At 36.6% G+C, this 24,386-nt stretch overlaps 1 protein-coding gene across 1 annotated transcript in view; it reads left to right on the top strand.

The window, feature by feature from the left end:
* CUL4A (cullin 4A) overlaps positions 1–24,386 on the top strand; it is a gene marked incomplete at its 5' end in the record, with an annotated part of 36,600 nt that overhangs the window by 5,846 nt on the left and 6,368 nt on the right. Inside the window, 14 exons of the mRNA XM_010087865.1 lie at positions 1,053–1,122; positions 2,857–2,930; positions 4,400–4,562; positions 5,028–5,117; positions 6,529–6,611; positions 9,721–9,788; positions 12,605–12,723; positions 15,260–15,452; positions 16,847–16,951; positions 18,689–18,799; positions 19,130–19,215; positions 20,231–20,338; positions 21,529–21,642; positions 22,826–22,931. Coding sequence (XP_010086167.1) covers positions 1,053–1,122; positions 2,857–2,930; positions 4,400–4,562; positions 5,028–5,117; positions 6,529–6,611; positions 9,721–9,788; positions 12,605–12,723; positions 15,260–15,452; positions 16,847–16,951; positions 18,689–18,799; positions 19,130–19,215; positions 20,231–20,338; positions 21,529–21,642; positions 22,826–22,931 — 1,490 coding nt within the window. The remainder of the gene's footprint in view (positions 1–1,052; positions 1,123–2,856; positions 2,931–4,399; positions 4,563–5,027; positions 5,118–6,528; positions 6,612–9,720; positions 9,789–12,604; positions 12,724–15,259; positions 15,453–16,846; positions 16,952–18,688; positions 18,800–19,129; positions 19,216–20,230; positions 20,339–21,528; positions 21,643–22,825; positions 22,932–24,386) is intronic.

Below are 24,386 nucleotides of genomic sequence, written 5' to 3'. Positions count from 1 at the left end.
TTTTGTTTTGGTTTTTTTGAGTCGTAGTTAAGGAGTCTGGCTTCTACATAGCATATAAGAAACATTGGTACGTAAATCAGCACTGTGAATTCACCTCTTATCTGAAGCTGATTTTTTCATTACGTTTACTTAGATGCACTTAAAATCGCATATAAATAAAAAGTACATTAGTCAGTACAGTACAGTCTCTTAAACATAATCGATCTCTGAGAGCCAAATCTTACAGTCTGCTTTAAAGCAATACAGTCAACCAATTTTTGCACCTGTGGCTTTTCAGACTTCAGACAATCGTCCAAAGAGATGTTTTAAAACTACTGTTTTAAAACTTTGCTTTTTCACTCCCTGTGACAGAACTGGTGGTTTGGAGTTGAGAATTTTATATTTTACAGGTACACCACTTTATATCCCAAGGATATGAGATCAGATTAATCAGATTTGGCCAGAGGGAGTTGGAGATGGTACTGTGTAGGAAAGGAAGGTAAAACCGCATTTGGATTTACCTGTACAGTACATGAGATTTCTGAAAGCATAAATAACAATTGGGTCTGTTGTGTTATGAAGAAAACTATGTGGTTTACTTAAGGAGACCTGAAGGTGTATATGAAAACAGTGGTATTTGGATTTGTTGAGGATTATTTAGAACTGTAACTGCTTTTAAGAGATTAGGGCCACTCCTGTTGTGCACAGTGTGAGCTCATTAAACAAACAAAATAAACCTTTCTATCCCTCTCACCTCGGTTGGTGACAAGGTTGGTTTTGACAGTGCTAGGATTTCTTGTTTAAGTCTATATCAAAGCTATACAGTACAGCCACTAGATGGTATTGCTGAAGAGCAGTGAGTGTCATTCCTTGAAAACATAAGGAGGTCTTTTGGAGAACTGCCAGCCCCTCTGCTGAGCAGAAGCTCTGCAATTAACCATTTATCCCTCAGCAGTCCCAGTAACATAGGAATATCCATGGAGCAGCTTTTGCTTAATGGCTGGCAAAGATAATTTCCAGAATCTGGCCTCAAAAGATACGAGCAAGCTAGTTTTCCTTAATAGGTGCTGTACAGATTCTCTGGATAGTCTTTTATTTTTAAAGAAGATAAATAAATGCTGGCAAGATCATTGCAGACAAATGGTAAGTTAAATGTTTGCTCAGAATACATATCCTTGAGGTGTGAAATCTGGCAAAAACTATTTTCTCATGGTTTTAACTTGGAACTCTGTTGCACCTCCTCCTCCTAGTTTCAGCATTGCTTTCCTCTTATCCCTTTGCTAGATGGGGGCAGTATTCTTGTTGAAAACTTCTGTTCTGTTGTGGTTATTCTAACTTTCATAGGTTTGTAACATCACTCAGAAATACATTGACACCTGTCTTCTGTGGGTAGAAAGAAAAACTAACCAGGCTATGCTGAAATTGTTTGCTGTTTGTAATTTTAAGTAATTGGAGAATCCACAATCTTTGCTTTTAGATAGCTCCAAGAACTAGCTTAATTTGTGACTTTTTTTTTTTTTTCAAAGCAGAGATTATTATCCTTACTATAGGGCTAAAAACCCGGAATATTAAAGAATTGAACTCTTTCTTTCTGCCCTTGTTGTCTCCTACCTCCACAATGATTTCTGGTACAGAAAAAAACCCTCTCTCAAAGACACTCCGTGTGAATTGTCCCTTAAAGAATGCATCATTATAATTCTAAACCAGCACTTTACAATGAGTTTTCATTCCATTGTCACTTAACTTTGGCTACAGACACTCAAATTGTTGAATTTTTGTTTTCATTCCGTGAATCCACTCCTCTCCTGTCCTGTAGGGGATGGGCAGAGGTGTGTAGGTTTTGTTTGAAATAAAAATGGAGACTATTTAAAACAAATTTAACAGTCTGATGAAAATAGAATTGAAGTTTATTGCCTTGAATATGTAATTAAATTGGACCTGTGTTTTATAAAAAGGCTTCTACTATGAACTCTGTTCACTTTAATTACTTCTGAGCATTGGTGTGGGTTTTTTTTTTTCCTCAAAGCAACAACCTGTAGCAAGTGGCTTTCTTGCCCATGTGCTGAGTTAGCACTTGTGGTATTTAAGAAGAAAAATCAGCTTTGCTGCAGTTTTACTTTAATATGCTTGGCTAGAAACTGTCAGCTTGAGAATTGCTTTAGAAGCAATTAAATCTTTTAGGGGGGGAGTAGGTGAGGATAAAACAGCTGGGAATAGAAATCTGTAGCTGGCTTGGGGATGAGTGAGTTAGTTACTGACATCCTGAGTTAGACTAATTCTAAGCTGAAAGCTGGGCAGCCTTTTTATGAGCAAAATTTAAAATGGATATTGAATGTGAAAGAGTAATAAGCTAAAGCCTCACCTTCTTCTCCTTTTTTAATTTAAAAAAAAGATAATACATTTTTATACCTTCTTTCCCCGTTAGAAGTAGCGTATCTATTTTTCTCATGAATTTTGGCAGCTAACTTTTATTATGAAAAGATCTGTTGCACAGCTTAATACTGTCTCTGCTTAAAGCTTCTTTTTTAAAAAAAAAAAGTGAAAACCATGGCAGCATGCTATTTCAGGGTGTTCACTGAATGTCTTGGTGGTAGTGCTTGAATGGCTTATATATCTCAGTAGCAGTAAAACTCATAACAGGCTAATAAAACTATTTAGTTAATGGCTATGAATTTGAAAACTCTCTTGGATGTTAATAATAGTATTAACATCAATAAATTACATACCAGTGGCTGTACAAGTCACCATAAAGGCTGAAAATACATACATTGGTAATTAAGGTGCATGCCTACGTGATGTAGTTTTTCAGAAGTTGCTTTATAATTTAAAATACCACGTGATGATGAAAAGAAAAACATTTTCTTTATATATTTTCAGATCATGATCAGAAGCATTTTCTTATTTTTGGATCGTACATATGTACTTCAGAATTCAATGCTTCCTTCTATATGGTAGGTATCCATGTAAGTATTCCTCAACTCTTTAGAGTTTGAATATGCTATTATATCTGCAAAGGTTGAAAATAAATTTTGCTACATTATATTTTATCTGTCTAATAGGTCTCTAAAATTTAGTGTTAATTTACAGAAATACATACGTCAGCATATGCATCTGTCATTTCCTCCTTCCTCAGGAATATTCATTGTAAAGTGAGGGTAAAAGAAGAAAGGTCTGTGAACATATGCTTAAAAGTCAAGGCATATATGTAGCTGTCACAGCCTGGGTGAGGCTGGCTGTGTGGGGAACATTCTCGAGCTGCTGCCTCTGCGCCTTAGAGCTGGCCCAGCGTTACTTTAGGTGCTCCTGGTTTTGACAAAATCCAGTGCTCAACTTCTTGCTCTGTTTTTTTTATTTTTAAATAAGTCAGATACACTGACAATGTGCAGATCATCTTTCCAGCACTGGCCTCTTGAGAGCTGAGACCTGTGGCTCAGAGCATTGAGATGCTGCTGCTGTACTTTCAGCACACCACCGTCACATCTTTGGGCATTCTGGTTTTAAAGATCCCTGCTGAGGGGCATTTGATATCACTGCCCAAGCAAACAAACCAAGGCTTCGCCAAAATTTCTGGTATCTTTACTCTGTCTAAAGCAAAAAAAAAAAAAAAAAAAGTAGATAAAGTACTGAACTAGCAGTGCGCCTTTTCCCTGCCTGGCTGGCTTCTGAGGAATCTGTCTTCCTTCTCCCACCCCCCACTCGTCCTGTGGACGTCTTTCCAACCTCTGTAGTAGTTTTCCTCCAACTCTTTGTGTTAGTCTTCCTTTTACTAAACATTGAAGAGGTCTGCATACTTCTCATCTTTTTTTCCTCATACTGGAAAAATTCCCTTTATTGAAGTTCTGATGTGTGTGAAGAAGTTGGAGGTAACAAGTTTTATTTAAGATTTCTTTGTTTTCCTTGGGCAAGACAATGTTTAATAATTGGCTGCTTCATGTCGTAGAGGCATCATTTCTCATCCTCTTAGTGTGAGACAAGAATCTGATACAGGTGATCATAAGGTCCTAAACATACAGATAATTCATGCTTTTGAACAAAACTTATAAATTACACATAGATTGACTGATATGGGAAATTTTATGTTAAGGTATATGTTCAGTTTTTTACTTATTTTTATAATAGTAAATTTTTTCATAAACACAGAATGTTATAGTCTACTATGTGAAATACACACAGGCCAGTCACAGTTCTCAACTGAAGTGTGTATCTGGTAGCATGTGGCTTGGTATTGTTGTGATAATTCTTGTTATAGTTTTCTGAGTGGACAGTGTCAAAAAGAATATATACCCCATTAATCTATTATCTTTCTGTATAATGTATATACAATATGTTTATTTTATATGTATTTATTTTTCTCAAACTGGGATAGATATTTTTGAAAGGAATCAACAGTGTGATTTATTAATTTTCAATATTCACACAGGGATATGGGGCTAGAGTTATTTAGAAATCATGTAATTAGTGACAAGCAAGTTCAAAACAAGACTATTGATGGAATCCTCCTGCTGATCGAACGAGAACGAAATGGTGAAGCTGTGGACAGAAGTTTGCTGCGGAGTTTGTTGAGCATGCTGTCTGATCTGCAGGTGAGTACAGCAAACTTTACAGGGGAATGACCTGTTTTGTGCCAATGTTTCACTAGTTGGTGGAAGGTGGTTTTTTGTGTGTTTTTTTTGTTTGTTTGTTTGGTTGGTTTTTTTGCTGCAGAAATATCAGTGGGAGTCTTAAGCTCAGGTGGATTGGATGTCATTGCTGTGCTGTGATATTGGGTACTGGTGTTGGTCTGTGTGCCTTAAACAGAAGCCTGTCAATTTAGATTATTTTAGAATTGATGACTGAAATGTGCCATTGCTGCATTGGGAAGTCAGCTCTGATCTCAGTCTTTCTAAAACCAGCACGCAGAGAACTTCTATGTTAGTGTAACGCTACTCTGACACTTCTTGAAACTGCATGTGTTCTTGAGATTTTACTTGCCCTCTATGCCTGACAACCACAATATGCTACCTTTACTGGCAGCTTAATATAAGTAACTAAATTAATTTCTTGAGCAGGTTTACAAGGAATCATTTGAACAGAGGTTTCTGGAAGAGACAAATTGCTTATATGCTGCAGAAGGACAAAGATTAATGCAAGAAAGAGAGGTAGGTGCTTATATGCTGCAGAAGGACAAAGATTAATGCAAGAAAGAGAGGTAGGTGCATGCTGTAGATTATTGCTTTTATGTTAGTTTTATCTGCTGTGGAGTTATATGAGAACTTCTGGTAGTCCCATGGTGTATTAGTGTTCAGTGAAATTCACTGGTGCCCCAGTACACATGTACACACGTTCATGTTTTTTAATGGGGACCACAGTATTGTATCAAAGGAAAGAGCAGATTCCAGATGGCCTTGGTGTTTAAAATACATAATTAAGAGTGGAGAAGCCCAGTGACATTTTGCGTAGCTAAAGTCACACTACCAACAAGTCATTTCCACGTAAAGCTTAAAGGTGTGCCATCAGTATTATTTTTGCCTAAGAGCTGTGAAATATCCACTGACATCCTTTTACTGTATGGTTAATACCTAAGTAAACAATTTACTTTTTTACTATTTAGTTGCATTTATTTTGCTGGTTCGGTTCTTTTCCTTATTAGTTAAATAGACTTAAGACATTTTTGTTTTCTGTCCTCTTGAGACAAAATTATGCTATGCAGCAGGCATCCTGCAAATGTGGCTATCTCTGACATCAAACGACATGTTTCTTGGTGGTCTAAAATACAGAAGACTACTTTTGTTAATTACGTTTTGACACTGAGTCACTACAAACATTTTGAAAACACCTGTTTACTTTGCCCTGAGGTGAATCCTTGAGTCTAATCCTGCTCCATTTACCTCATTCCCTGGCATTCCACTGGGACCTGAGGTGAAACGCTTTGACAGAGATTTTGAAACCAGGAGTCTTACTGCTTTTTTACACCTAGTGGAAAGCTGTGGAAAAACACAAAAGGAGTAAGGCCCTAACTTACACAGTGTATACACGTACATGTTTATGCATATACGTGCATATGTACATGCATGTGTATGTTAGTGCATACATCTATGTTTATGCACGTATGCATAACTGTTTTGATAATTTCAAGCCCAAGTTTCATATATGTGTGTCATACCACGATAAACATACTAACTCTCCCTAGGGACAGGTACCCCACTGGAGAAACTGCCATTGAAATAATAGAACGATACAGTTCATACCAACTGAAAATCTGCTCCGTGGTATTTTAAGGGCTAGCTTAACTCAGCAGGGTTTTAAGGAAAAAAGTTAACTTCCTCTGAAAAATTTTCAGATTTATATTTTTCTTTTCCTTTCTGTCAGGCATGGCTATAATACTTTTAATAGGAGGTAACATTGTTTAATAAAAATATGTATTAGGTAATATGTAACAACATTCTGGTGAAATAGTCCTTTCCAATTTGTACTCTCTTTAAATTTGTAATTTAAAATAATTGTAAAGGAACAAGATTATCTGCCTTTCATACTTTTGAAGTTGAACTTGGCATTCTCTTGTCTCACTAGGTCCCAGAATATCTTCACCATGTTAATAAACGTTTAGAAGAAGAAGGAGACAGAGTAATAACATATTTAGACCATAGCACACAGTGAGTACAAATTTTGTCATTCTTAGCATAAGTCAGGGAACAGTGTGATTCCATAGTTGTAGAGAAATGGATATTTCCATATTATCTTACATCTATGATCTTGTTGACAGCACTTGTGATACAGCTTGGTTTTTTTAAGACTTTATTTGTATCAAAACTGATTTCTTTACAAAATATACTTTCAATGAGAGGGAAGAAATTTGTCCTAAAAGATTTATCAGTATAAAGTGAAGTTAACAAAACATTATATAATAACTCAAATGTGCATTATCAAAGTAGTGGCTGATTTTAATCATTCATGTGCTGATAATAAAGTTAACTACAAATCACTTAAGGGAAAGAAAGATTAATTAGGCAAAAATAAATGAAAGGCAATGGAAATGAAGTTATGTTAAGGACACAAGCCATGAACATCATTCATGAGCAGTCCAGGATGTGAATTCAGTACATCAGCTTTGGTGCAGCTGCTGCCAGTGTATTGTGCAAGGTAGCTTGTCCTTTTTTCACTCAGGTGTTGAGTTAATAGTGTGTGTTTTGTTATGGTAAGAATGCGTATTCCAGAAGTACTGCAGAGTCACTGACGTGCTATAAATCCACATATAATTTGTCCTGCAGAAAGCTGCTGTTGGTTTTTTTTTTCTTTAATAAAGAACATAACAGTAAACAACATTACATTTTGTTTGTTTGTTTTCTAGATGACATATTGGCATTTCATTGGATGTTAAAAGGATAACTCTGAATAAAAATTATCTTTTTAACTTAACTGTTTTCTTCAGACATGTATTTTATATATATACACACTTGCACATGCCTTGTGTGTCATGGTACAGATTTGAACTTGAATCTTTTTTCTGTAAATGCTGATTGCAGGGTGACTAGCTGCTTCAGACAAAATCAGTCACATTAAAATATATGGAACTATTTCTGTGTATAAAGTTAAAGCATGTAAATATTTTTTTCCTATTTAAGTAAAAAATTAGGTTGATATAATTGTATTTTCAGTGTTCCCAGATGTACATCAAGTCCTTGCTTTGAATCTAGTCCTTAGCTTAGAAACCTACTTTTAGAAGTCCTCACAGTAATTTCCTTTCTTTGCATTAAGAAACAGCAGCTCCTAAAATTGGTGCCCTTGAGCTGTCCTCAGGTCATACTGTCTCTCCAGGTGTGCTGGAGAAGAGCAGAAAGCATGTTAAATTTAGTTACTAGGTTTGATCTTGAGATGGAAATGGTACTTCCAGGAAAAAACCATCATGCGAAACACCATTTAAAATACTTTAAACTAGATTTGTGCAACACATGGAGTGTTGCAGCCTATAGAGGGATTTATTTAGCTGATCAGTACATGCCTCTTTCTGGACAGCTGACCAGAATAAGCATGTCTCCTGGCTGGTCAGTAGATGACAGAGGTAGATTACTTTGACGCCATACAGAAGGTACCTTCAGGCTCGTGCATCAGCTAGCAGTCAAGAAAAATACTCATTCTGTTTGCTTGTTAGGAAATAATGCTCTGCCTGTTGGTCTCAAGCAGACAAATTGTCCTTACTTCCCCTGTAGGCAGAATAGGTCTTCTGGGACGAAGGATGATATTTTATACGACCTCAGCTCCTACTGTTGGAGACAGTCAGCGGCTGTAGATAGCAGTAGTTGGCTGTTTCAGGGAATAAGGAAGTAACCATAAAAATGGCCATATGTGGTAAGACCAAGGGTCTGTCTAACTGATATTTCATGTTCATTTACAATCACTGAAGGGAAATAATAGAGTAAGTATATGTAATGCCCTGATACTCTCCTAGTATCTGCCTGTTTTCTGCTCAGGGTATTTTCTGAACCTGATGAGGTTTGTCTGTTTGCATCTCTTTCAAACACTTGGTGTCTCACTGGGATTCACATAAGCTTTTCCATCTCTGCCAGCCTTTGGCAAACCATTCCAGCAGTGCACAAGCCACCACATGATAAATTACCTCCCTTTGTTTAAGTCTGGCTCCCAGTAACATCACTGATGAGCCCAGCTCTTGCATTGGAAAGGAAAGCGATCAGTAGTTCCCTTTCACCTTTTCTCTGCTTGTCAATGCTCTATATCCCTGCTAAGTCATCTCTTTCCCAGAAAGAGGAGTCCTAACACGTGCAGTTGTTTTTCTTGTTGCTGCTGCTGCATGCTTTGATCATCCCTGTTCCATTCCCTGAACCTTTCCAAATTTTAATTAAATCTTTTGAGATTAAGGGACTAAAACTATATTGTATGGAAGGTCAGGTACATCACTGGTGGGCTGTTTCAGTGAAAGCGGTGTTTTAGCAAAGGAAGGGACATCAAGCGGATGCTGCTACGTAAAAAGCTTCCATCAATCCAAGTTGAGCACCTCTCTTGGAAAATCTAATTTAAGATTCTGAGAACCAGTTTTATAAAACTTAACACAGAAAGAAGTGCTTGGCTCTGTTGTCATATGGTAAACAATGGAAGAAGATTAAATGTTGAAATTAGTTATCCCTTTACGCGTCAGGTGTTTGTTTCTTCTTTTAGGCTATAAAGGGTGGAAAGGAAAACCTGCCATTATTTTTCAGTCCTGTCTATAGTGAATGTATCCAACAAATATTTCAGTAATAGTAAAAAGTGGGGAAAATTCAAGGACAAATTTAAAATGTGTTGCAAATTTGAGTCTTGTGGTTTATGCTTATGTAGGTGCATAATACAATTGGATGAAAAATTTGAGTTCTGAACATCACCAGCATGTATTGTGTTGTTTTGGAGTTCAAAACCATGGGGGATTTTGTTTTATTTGTTGACTTGTTTGTTTCCAAAAAAATGTCAATTTTACTTCTTTTCAGAAACATTTTTCTATTGATTTTTTGTATCTAAGCTTCTCTCTTCTGTGTAAGAACTTGGTTTTTAGTATTCAAAACTGAATGTAGTTTTTAATTACACCCATGGTTTACTGATTTCTTTCTTGACTTACGTTATGTGATATTTTTGTCTTAATTTGTAGCCTCTGTTTTAAGTAGAAAATTGTTAATTTTTTTGTATTATAATGCAAGTTATTCCCAAATACACTGTGACAGAAGGCAATTCCCTTATACTCTAGTACTTCTAATATACTTTTCTTGCCTTATTTAGGAAACCACTGATTGCTTGTGTGGAGAAACAGCTACTAGGAGAACACTTATCAGCTATTTTGCAAAAAGGTATCTTTAAAAATTTATGTACTCTCCAATAAACCACATTCTCATATTCTACAATAATGGTAGACTCCACACCTTTTATTTAAGGAGGTATGTTAGCCATGGAAAAAACTTGCACAGATACAGAAAGCCAGCCCTATGACACTGTTACACCCACTGTGACAAGTAAATTGTATATGTGGAAACAAAAATATGGCATTATATTTAGGTATTTAAAAGTTGCTAAACCCTCTAAATCTCATTTGACTTGCAGCAGTCAAGTTAGGAATTAAACTTTGGAACTGCTAATTTCCTAGAATTGTATAAACTTCTAAATGAGAACTGCAGTTACTGTTGTACCTTCTTTAATGTGATAATCACACAGCTCAAGTGCAATAGCTTCATGTATTCTTGTGATTGTGTGGTTCGAGAATCATGAGGTTTTTGAATGGACAATGTTCCAAGGCAACGCACTTCCATATGCTTTTTTCCATATCTTTTTTACGTTTCATACAGAAATTTCAGATGTGAGCTGCAGTCTCCCTAGAAAGTCCTTATTCAGATATCAGTGTCTTCCAATCACCATTTCTTTGTTCCTCTCAACTTTTAATCGTTCTGTTTTTCACTGAGTTTCTGGGTTTGGTCAGTATTCTCTGATCTTTTAATACTTTAAATGATCCTTTCCTTTTCTTGCAGTAGCCATCTTGTAGGTTTTAGATCTTCTAGCAAATTATCCTTCTATCTTTGTATATGTTACTCCTGCAAAACAGAAGTCCCTAGTAGTCTAGTGTCTTTGAGCTCATCAGGTCCATGTTTGTTAATACTTTTGGGTGTTATACGTACCCCTTTCACTGCTTTCTTCATCCTCTTTTTAAAAATAGACATATGCTCACAGTTTTCTCTGAACTACTCTGCCAATAGGCTATTTTACTGTTTTCAACAAATTTATAAAAATAAGCGTGGTCACTCCATCCTAGCTGTTTTTAAGCTTATCATAAACAGAAGGTAATAAAAATAATAATATTTTGTTTATATATGTCAATTTTTCTTGCTCTTTAATTCAAGTAATTTAAAGTAACTTTTCCAGTGATACATTTGTTTATCAGTTGACTTAACCAGAAAATGTGTTCTTGTTTTAATATGAACTTTTTCTTGGTTTGTAACGTGCGTGCACCATCCATGTAAATATGGAGAGAGTTGTACATTTTTCTAGTTACTGCATTTTAGGACTGTAGTATTGGATCAGCTTTTGCATTCCATGTCTGCACTTTAAAAAAAAAGAAGTAAGTCTAGGATCGCTTGACTTGCATAACTTTCTACATTCATTTGATCCAGGGCACATTGTAATCCACTTAAAACATCCTAGTATTCAGTGCAAGCAGAAGATGATACTGCTTTTCATAGGTTTTGTTCCTTGGGAGAAGGCATTTGATGTAGTCAGTTTGATTGAGCATAATAAAATTTTTCAAGGCTGTGACAGTGCTTTCTGGAAGTTGTGTGAAGCCTTGTCTCAGAGGACTTGCCTATATGTCTTTCTCATTTGTCAAATAAGTGACGAAATAATCATTTCAGTTACACAGCTAATATGCTAGAGGAAGAAGGAAGGTTAAACTTTATGATCTAGGTTTTAACAAAGCAGTTAGTACATTGGTGTCTTTAAATGAATAGGAGGTGATGCTTGGATGTGCTGAATGGGCATTCCTTAATTCCCTGTTCAATGCTAAAAGAACACTAGTCACATGTATTCAAGATTTTGTAATCTGTTGTTCTACATACTTTCAAGGTATGTCCATTCTTCTGATATCTCAAAAGTTTAGGCATAGCTCAAAGTTCAGGAAATATCAAAATATCACCCAAAATTTACCTGGCATCATTATTGAATATTAGTTGCCTTTCTGAATGTATGTTTAAAATACAGTGAAAGTATTTTTAAGATTAAGAATATAGTAGAAAATAGGATAGTTCAGTAGTGATTTAAAATTCTTTGTCATCTAATACCATTTGAAAATTGGAATTAGTGAAGTATATTTTGTGAACTAGGACAGCTGTGCAAGGTCAGCTACACTGATGTGAATTGACAACCTGTATAAAATCAAGCTTTCTGGGTTTTAAAAAATGCTACCCTCCCATATTACTAAAGCCTCTGTCACCAACAACAGATAATGTATTTCTGATTACACTGGGACCACATTAATCATATTCTCAAACATAAAAATGTGTATGTAGTTGTTATGCTTAGTGTTTTGCTTTGAGCTTCGCTTCTCCATTCGTTAATCCAAGTCCTAGTCTCATGTAGGGTGAATTGATAAAGGCAAAAGTTGCTTGGAAGGAATTTGTAGTCTTGTGTTACTTCATTGGTATGAGTGTAGACAATTTATAGCATATTCTTAATCTAAAAACATTGCTTGCCACACTCCACAGAAAAAATCTTGCAAAGTATTTACTTTAAATACAGGGCAGTTTACTTACCTTACTGCTTTCTAACATTCTTTAGAAGTTCTGTGAGATCTCTTGATAAAACTGCACCCTTCAAATCAAGTACTGTTCATAAATGTTCTGCAAAATGCTTGCAGACAACACCTTGTTGGGAAAGTACTTCAGTTGAAATAGTTGTAATAGTTTATACCATAAATCATTTCAGCCAGTTTAAACAAGGGGATATGTTAACCCTGAATTTACTGCTTGCTTTCAGAAATTCAGTCGTAAAAAATTTGTACTTTTTAAACACACTAGAGGGTCTTGTCTGTTGATGTATTTCATAGAGATTTTTCTAATATCTTTCTAACTGTATTTATGCAACTGCATTCAAATTTGCTTTTTCTTCTAATTTTATTTTTTAGGACTCGATAACCTACTCGATGAAAATAGAATATCAGATTTGACCCAGACATATCAGCTCTTTAGCCGGGTAAAAGGTGGGCAGCAGATCCTTTTGCAACATTGGAGTGAATACATCAAGGTACTTCAAAGATCTCTTATGAATGTAAAAAAATGTGTTTTTATCATATATTTCTTGTAACAAAACCAAAAATAATGTGTAGGTGTATGCATCAAAATTCTGTTTTAAACAAATATGGGGAGGGATGTTAATGCTTTTACCCCCCCATAACAGTCATATGATGAGAAAAAGCAACACCTAAATTTTAGTTTTAAATTTCTACTTGGAAACTGCTTTCCGTATAGGTTTGAGTGTTATACAAGAAGTTACTTTGGTTTGCTTTGCTTTTAGAGCCACATGCACCTGTGTTTAGAGTATGCTGGATTGTACTACATGTTGTGTTTTGCCACAAATACACTAAACTGTTTACATATCTGCAAAATCAGTGGAACATTGGAATGTAGCTATTCTACTGCAGGTTAGCAGTGCTAGAAGTAACCAGCCTACAGCAATGCTGGTGAATGTTTAAGCTATTTTGAATAGAATACTTCTCTTGAAAATAATCCATCATCAAAGGCATATTTAGATGCTTTAGGTTTGTTTTGCTGGGCATAATATGCATGCAGTACTCTGCCCCAGAGAGCTTGCACTCTAGTGCTCTTGCAAGATGAAAGGAGCAAAGCTTCACAGAAGATATTTCTCTCTGGAGTTGATAATTCCTGATGTCGTGGTTCTGCCCTGAATTGCCCATGGCTGCTTCAGCCTTCAGGACTAAGTGCACAACATGAGTTCATTTCAGAGGTGCCTTTCCTGACACACCCCTGTCTGGAGTTCTGCATGGTGCACTGGTGCCCAGCCTGCGCACGTGGGACATAGTCTCCCCTCTGCCCCCAGAACCGAGGTGGAGCTTGCTCCACAGGGTGTCACCCAGTGTCCCCATATGCAGTCTGTGGATCCATAGGCAGCTGGGCCAACTAAACACCTTGCTGTGGCCGATTTCTTCTTCTTTGCTCCCAGATCATGCTCCTGGGATGCTCCATAACCCTTGTGCTGCCTGCCGCTCCATAGACTCTTTTGTCATCTGTTCTACCACAGTACCTGGGCAAGGACAGTTTTATGCCAGGTTTATTGACCTAAAGAGGCTCACAGAAAAGTCCTGGTACTGGCCCAAGCAAAGAAGCAGCAGTTTGGGACAGGTAGGAAAATAAGGGAGGGAACACTGAAACCTCTCCTTTCACAGCAGCAAGTTGTTAAGTTGGCTTATCATACCTTAGGTCTTTCAGAATCAGACCTTTTATGGTGTTGTTAAATTTTTTTACAGACTTGAAAAGCTAGAGACCATTTGGTGTAGTGTTAGTAAATCTCCTCCTTTCAAGCATTCTGTATGACAGAATGCATTAAAGTAAGACTTCAAGAACTTAACTTCTATCTTGTGAGCCAGTGTAAGAAAAAGCACAGAGAACATGTCAAATTACTGGGGTGAAGGTCTGTGCTCTACTGTAGTCACCTTGTTATGATTTCAGAAGTGCAACTTCGCTTTCAGTATCTCGGTTTGCCATTTGTAGGTTGGGGGGAATGCCCAGCAGTTTATGAATGTAACTGATAGAGACTGTGAGATGTCCAAATGCTGTGTTAATGAAGGGAAAATTCTGTGATTCTGTGATACCCATATTGAATCTAAGGACCTTGGGCTGCCTTATGCTTGTCTTGCTTCACTCTGAATTGTTAACTTGAGAAAGATCTCAATGAAAGATCACAGTGGATAATTAGATATTGAATTGGAAATTCTAAGGTTTGGGAGGGATTTACCCATCTGTCTGTGACTGTTGTTGTGGCTAACATACTTTAGTTAATGAAAATACACCGATTGAATACTGTTGGGCTGTTACTGTGCAGATGTTCCTTCTCACCTTGGAAAACTGGTTATTCTGTCTAGGGCGCTGATCTGCGTTACTAAGCAATCATAAATTGGCCGGTAGGATAAAATACTCCCTTAATGATATTTTGGTTCACTAGGCAAATGGTACTGTATCTCTGACTTTAAGACAATAAATGTAGGAACAGGTAAAGAAAGTCAACTCTGTGGCTGCTTCTTGCAGATGGAAAGTCTTGTTTTATTGCAAGTCAGCTAAGTTTGCTTTTAAGATCTTGCTGAAAGAGAAATCTTGGAGTGATGAGCAGCGGTTGAGTTTTCACGACCTGCTCTATCAATAGAGGTCTCTAGTGGATATAAGGGAAATAGTGCAAGGTTTTCCATTACACTTAACATTTCTGAGGCAGTTTCCATATGATTTCTTTTACATGAATCATGTAGTTCTGTATCTAACTGTAAACTTGCACATCATAGTCATGTCTACTGTGGTTTGGTTTTTTTTCAGACCTTGTCTTAAATGTATATAATCTTTAAATCAAACACTAATGTTTGAAATCCATTAATGTGTGTCTGAGTTTTTATTTTAAATTTCAGTGCATCTCATTTTTTGAAAACTTGAAATCATATAAGTAGCTCTGTAAAAAAATTTATTCTTTCTAATGATAAATTTTATAAGGGTGTGTCTATTGGGGGAGATAGATAGTGCTCTAAAGTATTTTATTATCAAAAGTGTTTGTTTTACAGAACTTTGGGACAACAATAGTGGTTAATCCTGAAAAGGACAAGGATATGGTGCAAGAGCTACTAGATTTTAAGGATAAAGTGGACCATATCATAGAAGTGTGCTTTCAGAAAAACGAAAAATTTATAAACTTGATGAAGGAGTCCTTTGAAACATTTATCAACAAGAGACCAAATAAGCCTGCAGAATTGATAGGTACACAAATGTTTTTCTGTAAAATATTTTAAAAATCCATAGAAAGCATGATAAGATAATGCTGCTGAGTGTGCTAGTGCAATAGTGACGCAGTATGCATTCTGCTTTAGGAGACTCGTTTTTAGGATACAAGGCAAAAGTGAACCTGGGAGTGTTGCGGGATCAAAAAGCTTGGGTGTGCTGGTAGGTGTGCGCACAGCATCCTGAGGGAGCATGCCAGCTTCTGCTGTCCCTGCGCTCTGCTTCCTGGTGCTGGTGCTAACAACTGCTCAGAGAACGTGATGCTAATGCTAGAGGGGAGTAAATAGTTAGGGCGAAGAGTAGCTGTGGCAAAAAAAGGGAACTGGTTTTAATTGTGGTAGTAGAGGAGTTCTGTGGATGTTACTGATCTCTCAGTTAGGACTAAGTACAGCCCATCTATCTGCCTTGAAGGCTGAAGTAGGGAGAACAATTTTAAAGCCTTCAGATACAAGGAGTTTTAACAGAGAAAAAAAAATTTATTACCTTGAAGGCAGAACTAGTGCTCATTGAGGGGAAAAATAATAAAAACATCTGAAAAAAACCTGATCTGGCAAAAGCTGTTCTGTCCATTTTACCTGCAGCAAAACTGGAGCTGTGGCATTTTACACCAGGAGAGGATCCCGCTCCTTGGTTCTTTGTTTTTCCTCTCTATGTTCTTTTGCCTTTATTCAACTTAGTTTGTGGCTTCTTTCTAAAACCAGCTTTATGTAGGACAAATTGCACAACCTAGGGATGCAGGTTAAAGCCATGATACAGGCTGCTGTCATCTGTGTGGATTGTGTTGTTTCCGCTTCTGCAAAGGTCTCCTTCTTACAGAGAAGGTTGTACAAGGATGCTAATGTGGCTTAATGAATACCTAGCTAAACTCATGGCTTAACTTTATTTCTGGCATTCTGAACCTACTAACTTGAAAGCATTGCTTCTATTTAAATTTTTGTACGCTCCTACCAAGGAGCATGAGGGACACGGTAAAGGTCTACAAAAATATAGTCTTCTTTGTGTTGTTTGCTTCTGTTTCTCATAAAATACATTCAGATGCATTGTACACTTCCAAAACATTGTCTTTCAACAAGTAATGTGCTTGCTATGACTATAATGCAAAATGTGGGAATTCTAATGCATTAATTTTAATGATTATACTGTATTCATTTTTCTTTTTTCTTGGATGGTTCCTTTTTGTGATATTTTTCCATTATGGCAGTAGTACCGTAGGGCTTTATCTTTCCACTGAACATAGGGATGGGAAAAGGGAAAACAGAAAATTTAGTACTTATCCTATATTTTAACATAGTAATATTTCAAGTGGGAGACAGTTAAGTTGGTGATTTTAATTAATTTTTTTTAAGCTGTGAAACTGTTTTATTTATTTGTAGCAAAATATGTGGATTCCAAGTTAAGAGCTGGTAATAAAGAAGCAACAGATGAAGAGCTGGAAAGAATCCTTGACAAAATCATGATCATATTTAGATTCATTCATGGTAAGAAATATCAGCTCACAGTTGGTGCAATTAAAACTGTTTTCCTTGCTACTAGCAAAACTGCATTCCTCTGAATGTAAGATATCTTTTGTAGCATGAGTTTCTGCTCAACTTCGTCTTAAATTCAGGTTGCCTTACATCTGAAAGAGCACAGCAGGGAGGACAAATTTGTTCTATGGAGACTGGCAAGTTACAGACCCTTTACAGTCTGTGACTGGAGGACTAAGAGTTAAAGCTGTTGGTGGAAGTTTTTTTTTTTTTTTTCCACATAAATTAACCATATGTGTAACCACAACGTCTCCTCTAATGACAGGGGAGAGAAAGGTTAGTACAGATTTTCTCTTCCCTGCCCACCTCATTATGTTGTATGTGTATACGAAAACACAGCAAATAATGACTTGTCTCTTCCCATCATGGCTGAGAATGAACATGGAGGAGGGATCAGAATGATAGGAGAAAATGTTATTGCTGTGTTTTACCGCCTTTGAAATACACTTCCCTAATATATGTCCCTATTTGAGAAAAGCCCTTGAATGTGTTAGAAATTTTTTTTGCTGGGTTGGATATCAGAAAAAATATGTGGTTGAGTCCAACAGAGATTCATGGTCACTGTTCTGAGGGAAGTGGGATGTGTATATGCTGGACTGGGGTGGAATAAGCAGGAACTACCCAATTCTGTATTGGTTTGTTCTGAGATGTGTGGGGTTCTTTCCTCAGAACATCCCAAACAAGTACAATATAATGGGAAAGCAGACAAGAAACCAGTCATAAAGGAATATAATTTGCATCACGATTGTTGTCAAATGCAAAGGGTATTGAATGGAGATAGTGAATGAAGAAAGTATCGCTGGCAACTTCTCAGCCTAAGAGATTAATTTCTGTTAATCTGAAACGTTGCCCAACGCTTTTAATATTTTTTGTAGTACTGAGCTAAAAGTGCAAATTTATTTTGAGATATCTAGTGTGTAAGAGTCCTTTTAAGAGCAGGTGATAATTAGTAGTTAGTTTCTGGGCATTGCACTTTTTGATAATATCTTGATGGTGTGTCATGAAACAGGACTTTACCAGAGAGAAGGATGGAGAATACCAGAGATATTGCTACAGACACATTGGAAGGCATTTGCAGGGAATTAGGTGGGGGTACTCTAGGCAGTGCAAAGAGTGCCTTGAGTTACGGTGAATTTCTTCCTCTTAAAAGTGTAATAACTTGCTGACGTCTTTGCACTACCAATAGAAAAGCTTTATGGAAGCTCTGTTTTAAAGTGTGAAAGCTTGTGCGTGCCTGTATGCCTTCTTTATTTCAAAAGGCTATTGGCAAGCCAAGTGTCTGTCACTTTTTCTTCACCTTAGGCTTTTACAGGTTATTTCTTTAATGCATAGGAACCCTTTTTCTTTTTTTAATTTTAATAAATCAGACCACTGGATGAAGAATGTTCTTCTGGACCCCAGAATAACTTCATGTGGTTTGCAGCTGATCCAATGGGAAGTACAAGGCAGCCTATGTTCCCGGTTGGAAAAAAGAGGAAAAAAGGGAAAAAATTTGCAAAATGTGTTAGAAAATAATTCACTTATAAGAAGAACTAGTTGTCAGCATGTTGTTTGTTGCTGTTGTGTAGTGAATATTCTGCTGATCAACATGTCATGAGAAAGGCTTGTGTCACAACCCTGAAGTGGAGTGATGCAAAAAGAATGAATAATTTCATTTGTATTTTATTTTTTGTTTCAATTTCCATACAGGTAAAGATGTGTTTGAGGCATTTTATAAGAAAGACTTGGCCAAAAGACTGCTGGTTGGAAAAAGTGCATCAGTAGATGCTGAGAAGTCCATGTTGTCAAAGCTTAAACATGGTAGGCATCTTCAGATGTGTTAAATTTTTATTATTTGTTGGCACATATATTGGAATCCTTATTTTCTTATGCTTTAAGAAGTGAAAAGCCAGATTTTAAGTAATAGGTAAGTATATCACAGCTTTCATTGTGCTCAGCAAGAGCTATTGGGCTAACCTCTTAGATATGTGACTCGTTCATTTAATGTACCTACAGGGGGGCAAAATCCTTAGACCATGTACCTAGTTGTGGGTGCTCTGGACCCTGGCAAATCTGTCTCAGGTTAAACCTTTATTGCTTGTTCTGTGCTTCTTTGTAATTGCGGGATCTTTGCTTTAATTTGTTTGACAGAATGTGGCGCAGCTTTTACGAGCAAACTGGAGGGCATGTTCAAAGACATGGAACTGTCAAAGGATGTCATGGTTCAGTTTAAGCAGGTACATTTAGCTTGTGTTTGTGTGCTAAATTTTCAACAGTGATGGGGAAGCACTTAAAGGTGTTATACTAAAGCTAAAGTAAAATGAAACACCTTTTGAGCAGGTCCTGGTCATAGTTAACAGAGTCTATCTATAGTTCTATTTATAGAACAGAATTTATTTATTATATATCTATTCAGAGATAGTCTTATTTTACAGTTTTGTTTCCTTTTTGAGTAAATCACAGTTTAAATACCACATAGTAATTCAGTTGTCGAACAAACTTTAAAGTCCATATCCCTTCATTCTGTAAACTGTTGCTGCTCTGATGAATTCTTTGTGAATGACCCACCAGAGAAATTCCCTGAAGGTTGCTAAGTGCACAGAAACCATGTATGTCTCAGCCCTGAAGCTTCCAACCTGTTGGTGACCAAGGGAATGCTTGGAGGAGATACTGTATGTGCTTGCCCTGTTGTTGCACTTCTCCCTGGATACCTGTTTTGGGGCCTTACTGAAGACAGGATACGGGGGTAGAGGTCTGACCCAAGACACTTGCTCCTGTAATAACATACTCTAGTGACTTTTCAGTCCCAGACTTTGCAGCCTGACTTGACTGATACTATGCTCAAATTAGAAGAAAATGTATTGTCTAACAGATGTGTGGAAGTCCCAGAGGATGCTTTTGATCTCATAGTTCTTGCCCTGGCTTCTGTTCAAAAGCTTTTCTTTTGCTTTATCTGCATGCGATTGAAGTTCTTTTGACCTTAATACCCTGTAAAGACAGTGGTCTAGGATACTTCAAGGCATGTTGCATTTTTCATTTTACTTCCAACCACTTGCTGTGTTTTGAAACTGGGGACAGGACCAATAGTCATGAAATTCAAAATCTTGGTTGAGCATGTCTAGCCAAGGATGTGGCCTGCAGAAAATTTTCATTACCTTACCAACTTTAAATTTCTAATTTAAGTATATATATTCTCTAATTTAGCATGCAACAGTGTACTTGAATGATTTTTCTTTGTCTCTTGTATTTTAGTATATGCAGAACCAAAGTGACCCAGGAAATATAGACCTGACAGTAAATATATTAACTATGGGATATTGGCCAACTTATACACCTATGGAAGTCCACTTAAATTCAGAGGTTAGTGTTTGAATTCTCCTTCAAAATGCACTTTATGGAATGGAATCATAATCACTATCATAGGGTGAAATAATGCCTTCATTTAATGTTTTTTTCTGCTAGATATTTAAGAGGTTTCTTTCATTTTAAAGATTCCAAAGTTGCAAAAAATAAAATGTAGTGGATAAAATTCACTTTTTTTATGAGACTGTTTAATATGTTTTTTCACCTTTTTAATAATAATAATAATCTAAAATTAGTATTAAAATCAGTGTCCTATTAACATTGCAGTCAAGCACTTAAAAGTTTAAAACTGTACCGTTCACCTTAATTTAGTCAATCTTTAGCTACACTAGTTAGGCATTTTGATCTAGCCAGTAGTTATGTTACTGTACATTCTGTTTTTCTGTAAGATCCTTCCTCTGTTCTCTGCAATGTGTCTCACAAAACTAGCCCCTGCATTTAAATGGCATTTGCCTAAAAAAAGATTGCTTCCAAGTTGAGTGATTTTTGTGAAGTTCCTATCAGTAGTGATTTAAGCTGAAATATATATTTGGAGTCCTGTTTCCTGCAATACCTTGCTTGATCTGAACAAGCACTTTTAAGGTGTTAGTGTTCCCATTCTGTTCAGAAGCTGTGGAAGCTTTTGTGCTTTTGCTGCTATGGCGTCTTTTCCTCCATAGAATACCACTTCACAAGGATCCAACCTGAGCAACTTGGAGTCATGAAAATGGAGGAGTAGAAACTCCTTGGAAATAAGAGGGTATAAAGTACTGGAATCAGACTTGAGTCTGCATAGGACAAACTAAAGGAAGAATTTGGGAGCAGATGGTAATAGTCAGTGTATAAGTGTGAGATGTATGCTTTTTGTCCTGTGACTTCTTGATTGGATGCAAAGTCCAGGACAAAAATACTATCTATTTTAGAGGTTAAACACCCTTTCTGGGGGGATATTTTACTTTTATTATAAAAAAAAAACCAAACAAACAAACAGAAGCATGAAAGGCTATACTTTAATTAAGGCTTTCTTTTGTGCACAGTAGTACCAGTGTACGTGAGAGCAGAATTTTGGTCTTTGGATTTAGTTTTTCACACAAACACTTATTACAAAGCATTGTTGAGAAGAACCAAAGAGATTACATATGTGAAATTATATGGCATAGCTGCACTTGTATAATACTAATCAACTTTTTTATCTGTTTGCTTGACAGATGATAAAGCTTCAAGAGGTATTTAAAACGTTTTACCTGGGAAAACACAGTGGTCGAAAGCTTCAGTGGCAGACCACTTTAGGGCATGCTGTGCTAAAGGCGGAATTTAAGGAAGTAAGTTTGCTTGTTAAATGCTTAGCCTGTGGGGATTAAATTTAATTAATTATTTGGAATCTAGTCATGCATTGTATTTTTTACAAAGGTAGTAACATTTTTGTGGGGGAACAATCACAATTTAATACTGTTTTTTGTATAGAAAGTAGGCTTTTTATAATTAAACTGAAATACTACCTAGCTCACAGAAGACAAGTGTGTGATACCTTTTGGTAACATCTGTATTTGTTTTATAGGAATTGTTGCTCATTCGATTAAAGTAAGTTGTAATAAAGCAGTAAATTAATGAATGGAAAAAAAAATCAGCATCTTTTTATTTTTAATATGGAATTGCTTTGATCATATAAATACTGGTGCCACATCTAGAATACTTCACTGATAGAAAAAGAGACTGAAGGATGTTAGTGGTGTAATGACTGTGGTTAAAATTCAAATGCTTGTTGAATTATTTAAGTCTTAAATAACCACATTGTTTCTTAATGTGGTTTTGTTTTGTCTTGTGGCATATCCTGCTAATAAAGCAGCTTAATTGAGCCAGAGTAGAGACCCCCAAAAAACGGAATTCTTCTACTAACTCATTGTGAATATGTCACTTGGAGGTTTAGGCGTTACATAACAGTAAGTTGGATAGGTTTGTAGCTGTCCACAGAAGTGTGTTTACAGCTGTCTGAAGAGTTTGAGTTGTTTCCTTTCCGTTGCCTGTTTGTACAAACATTGTGCTACTGATAATACTGCCACTCAGTATTATAGTAAACCAACATTATCTTTTGTTTCTTTCGTATTTGATCCAATGCTGAGATTTCTTTTGTATGATGAGTTTGATCATCTGTATAAAATGAAGCCTTGGTGAAGTATGAAGAGATTCACTACTGATGGCAGCAAAGCTAGAATTTCATATGTTGTAACGAAAATTAAGTAAATGATGTGAAGTAAATGCAAGGCCATTCTACTGAGCTTTTGCTGTGTGCTGTATTGGTACTGTTAGAGTAGCAAAAAAAGAGGTTTTAAAAATATCCTGTTTCCTTGATACTACATTCAGGCAGATTCTTCTGTGTGCTAGGCATTTGTCATCTTCTAGAAATAGTAAAAAAAAAAGTATAGCTTCTGAAACTTGTCAGATCTGGAGGATACAATAGAAATTGCTTTGAATATTAGTTCTAATTATTTTATATTTCTTTTTTAGGGAAAAAAGGAATTTCAAGTATCGCTTTTTCAGACATTAGTGTTGCTTATGTTTAATGAAGGAGATGAATTCAGTTTTGAAGAAATTAAAATGGCCACTGGTGTAGGTAGGAAGAATACTTTTTGATTCTTAAATTTTTCTATCACATGATTGCCGGTTATGATTTGATATGTAAAGCTCTAATTTTAAAAAATTTGCCATGATCGTTATGACAAACTTTATGAGCCAATAGTATATAGACACCAAAAGAGATGATGAAAACACACTGCTGGTACTTCCTAGTGTAGATAAAATAGATGTGTCACAAACTCAATAGTAAGGGCTGTGTAGCTTATGGTACTACTAACAACCTATTAGATTTACAAAATGTATCACTGCATTTCTTAAAATTCAAGTGGTGATAAAGACTGTATGTGCAGATGATTTTTTTTTCTACTGCAGTTTCAAATATTATACGTTGAAAATGATCTGTTGTAGAAAGCTGTCATTTTGGGGTGATTCAAGAGAGTATTTTCAATTGAGCTGTCCTGAGAGCTTGCCCACCTGTTTTCCATTACTGTTGCTGGAGTGCCCCATTTACAATAGGTCTGATTTGTTAAGAAGAGCAGCATCCAGTCAGGCGTATAATTTGTAGCTGTCTCCCTCTGCACTTGAAATCTAATAATGCTATCACCTCTTTATTCTCTGGAACTTCTGCATCAACCAGCAGGTCATACCCAGTAGCTCTTCAGATGCTGAATGAATGAATCCAATACAGCAACTGCTGAAGGAGTATTTGAACCCACATAAGTACTAAAATATTGTAAATATATTTACTAAAATAATGCAAAATGGGGATATCAAGAATCCCCGTGGTTCAGAATTATGCGTTGCAGAAAATAGTACAGCCCAGGTGTGCCAGCTTCTCAGCCTTGGAGTTTCAGGTTACTTAGTCATCCATGCCATTAATGCTGAGGGAGATGAAGAAAACTCATGCCAGTGAGAATGATAAGCATCAGGATCGTCTGGAGAGGGTCATTAGGTCAGAGTACAGTGGTTACAGGACAAACATAAGTTCATGCAAGCCTGATCCAGATCCTGCTTTCTCCTCTTGTATTACTGTACATCAGAGCTTGCATTCTGGCTGCCTGACAGCAACAGATAAAATCTGCTGCATGGAAATCAATTCCCTTATAGCACAATAGAATATAGACTGTTTCTAAGGCAGGTGGCTAGAATTGATAGTTGGAAGCTACCTGTATGATGTTATGTCATGGCATTTGAGTGCCATGTTTGTGTTTCTCTCTCCTATGGGGAAATAGTATAGGAATGCAGGAAATGAGGACAGTTCATGGTCCATGGGGTTCCTGTGGGGGCAGGATGGATGACACGAAAGCTCTGTCTTCCCAGGCTCTACCTACACAAGGCATTCAGAGCTGCTTTAGAGGTCCCATTCCCACCTAGCAGTCTCCCTACTTCTAAAGAGCAGAAAAGTCTTACAAGCCAGAAATTATTTCAGAAATAGGTCCCACACTGCACCCTTCCTGCGTCCTGCTACTTGGATGACCCTTTCGCTCAGCGG

The sequence above is a fragment of the Pterocles gutturalis genome, unplaced genomic scaffold (assembly GCF_000699245.1).
Source record: "Pterocles gutturalis isolate BGI_N339 unplaced genomic scaffold, ASM69924v1 scaffold36431, whole genome shotgun sequence".
In the NCBI taxonomy this organism is placed as follows: domain Eukaryota; kingdom Metazoa; phylum Chordata; class Aves; order Pterocliformes; family Pteroclidae; genus Pterocles; species Pterocles gutturalis.
The sequence above is the reverse complement of the archived record's forward strand: the minus strand, read 5'-3'. Positions and strand labels throughout refer to the sequence as shown.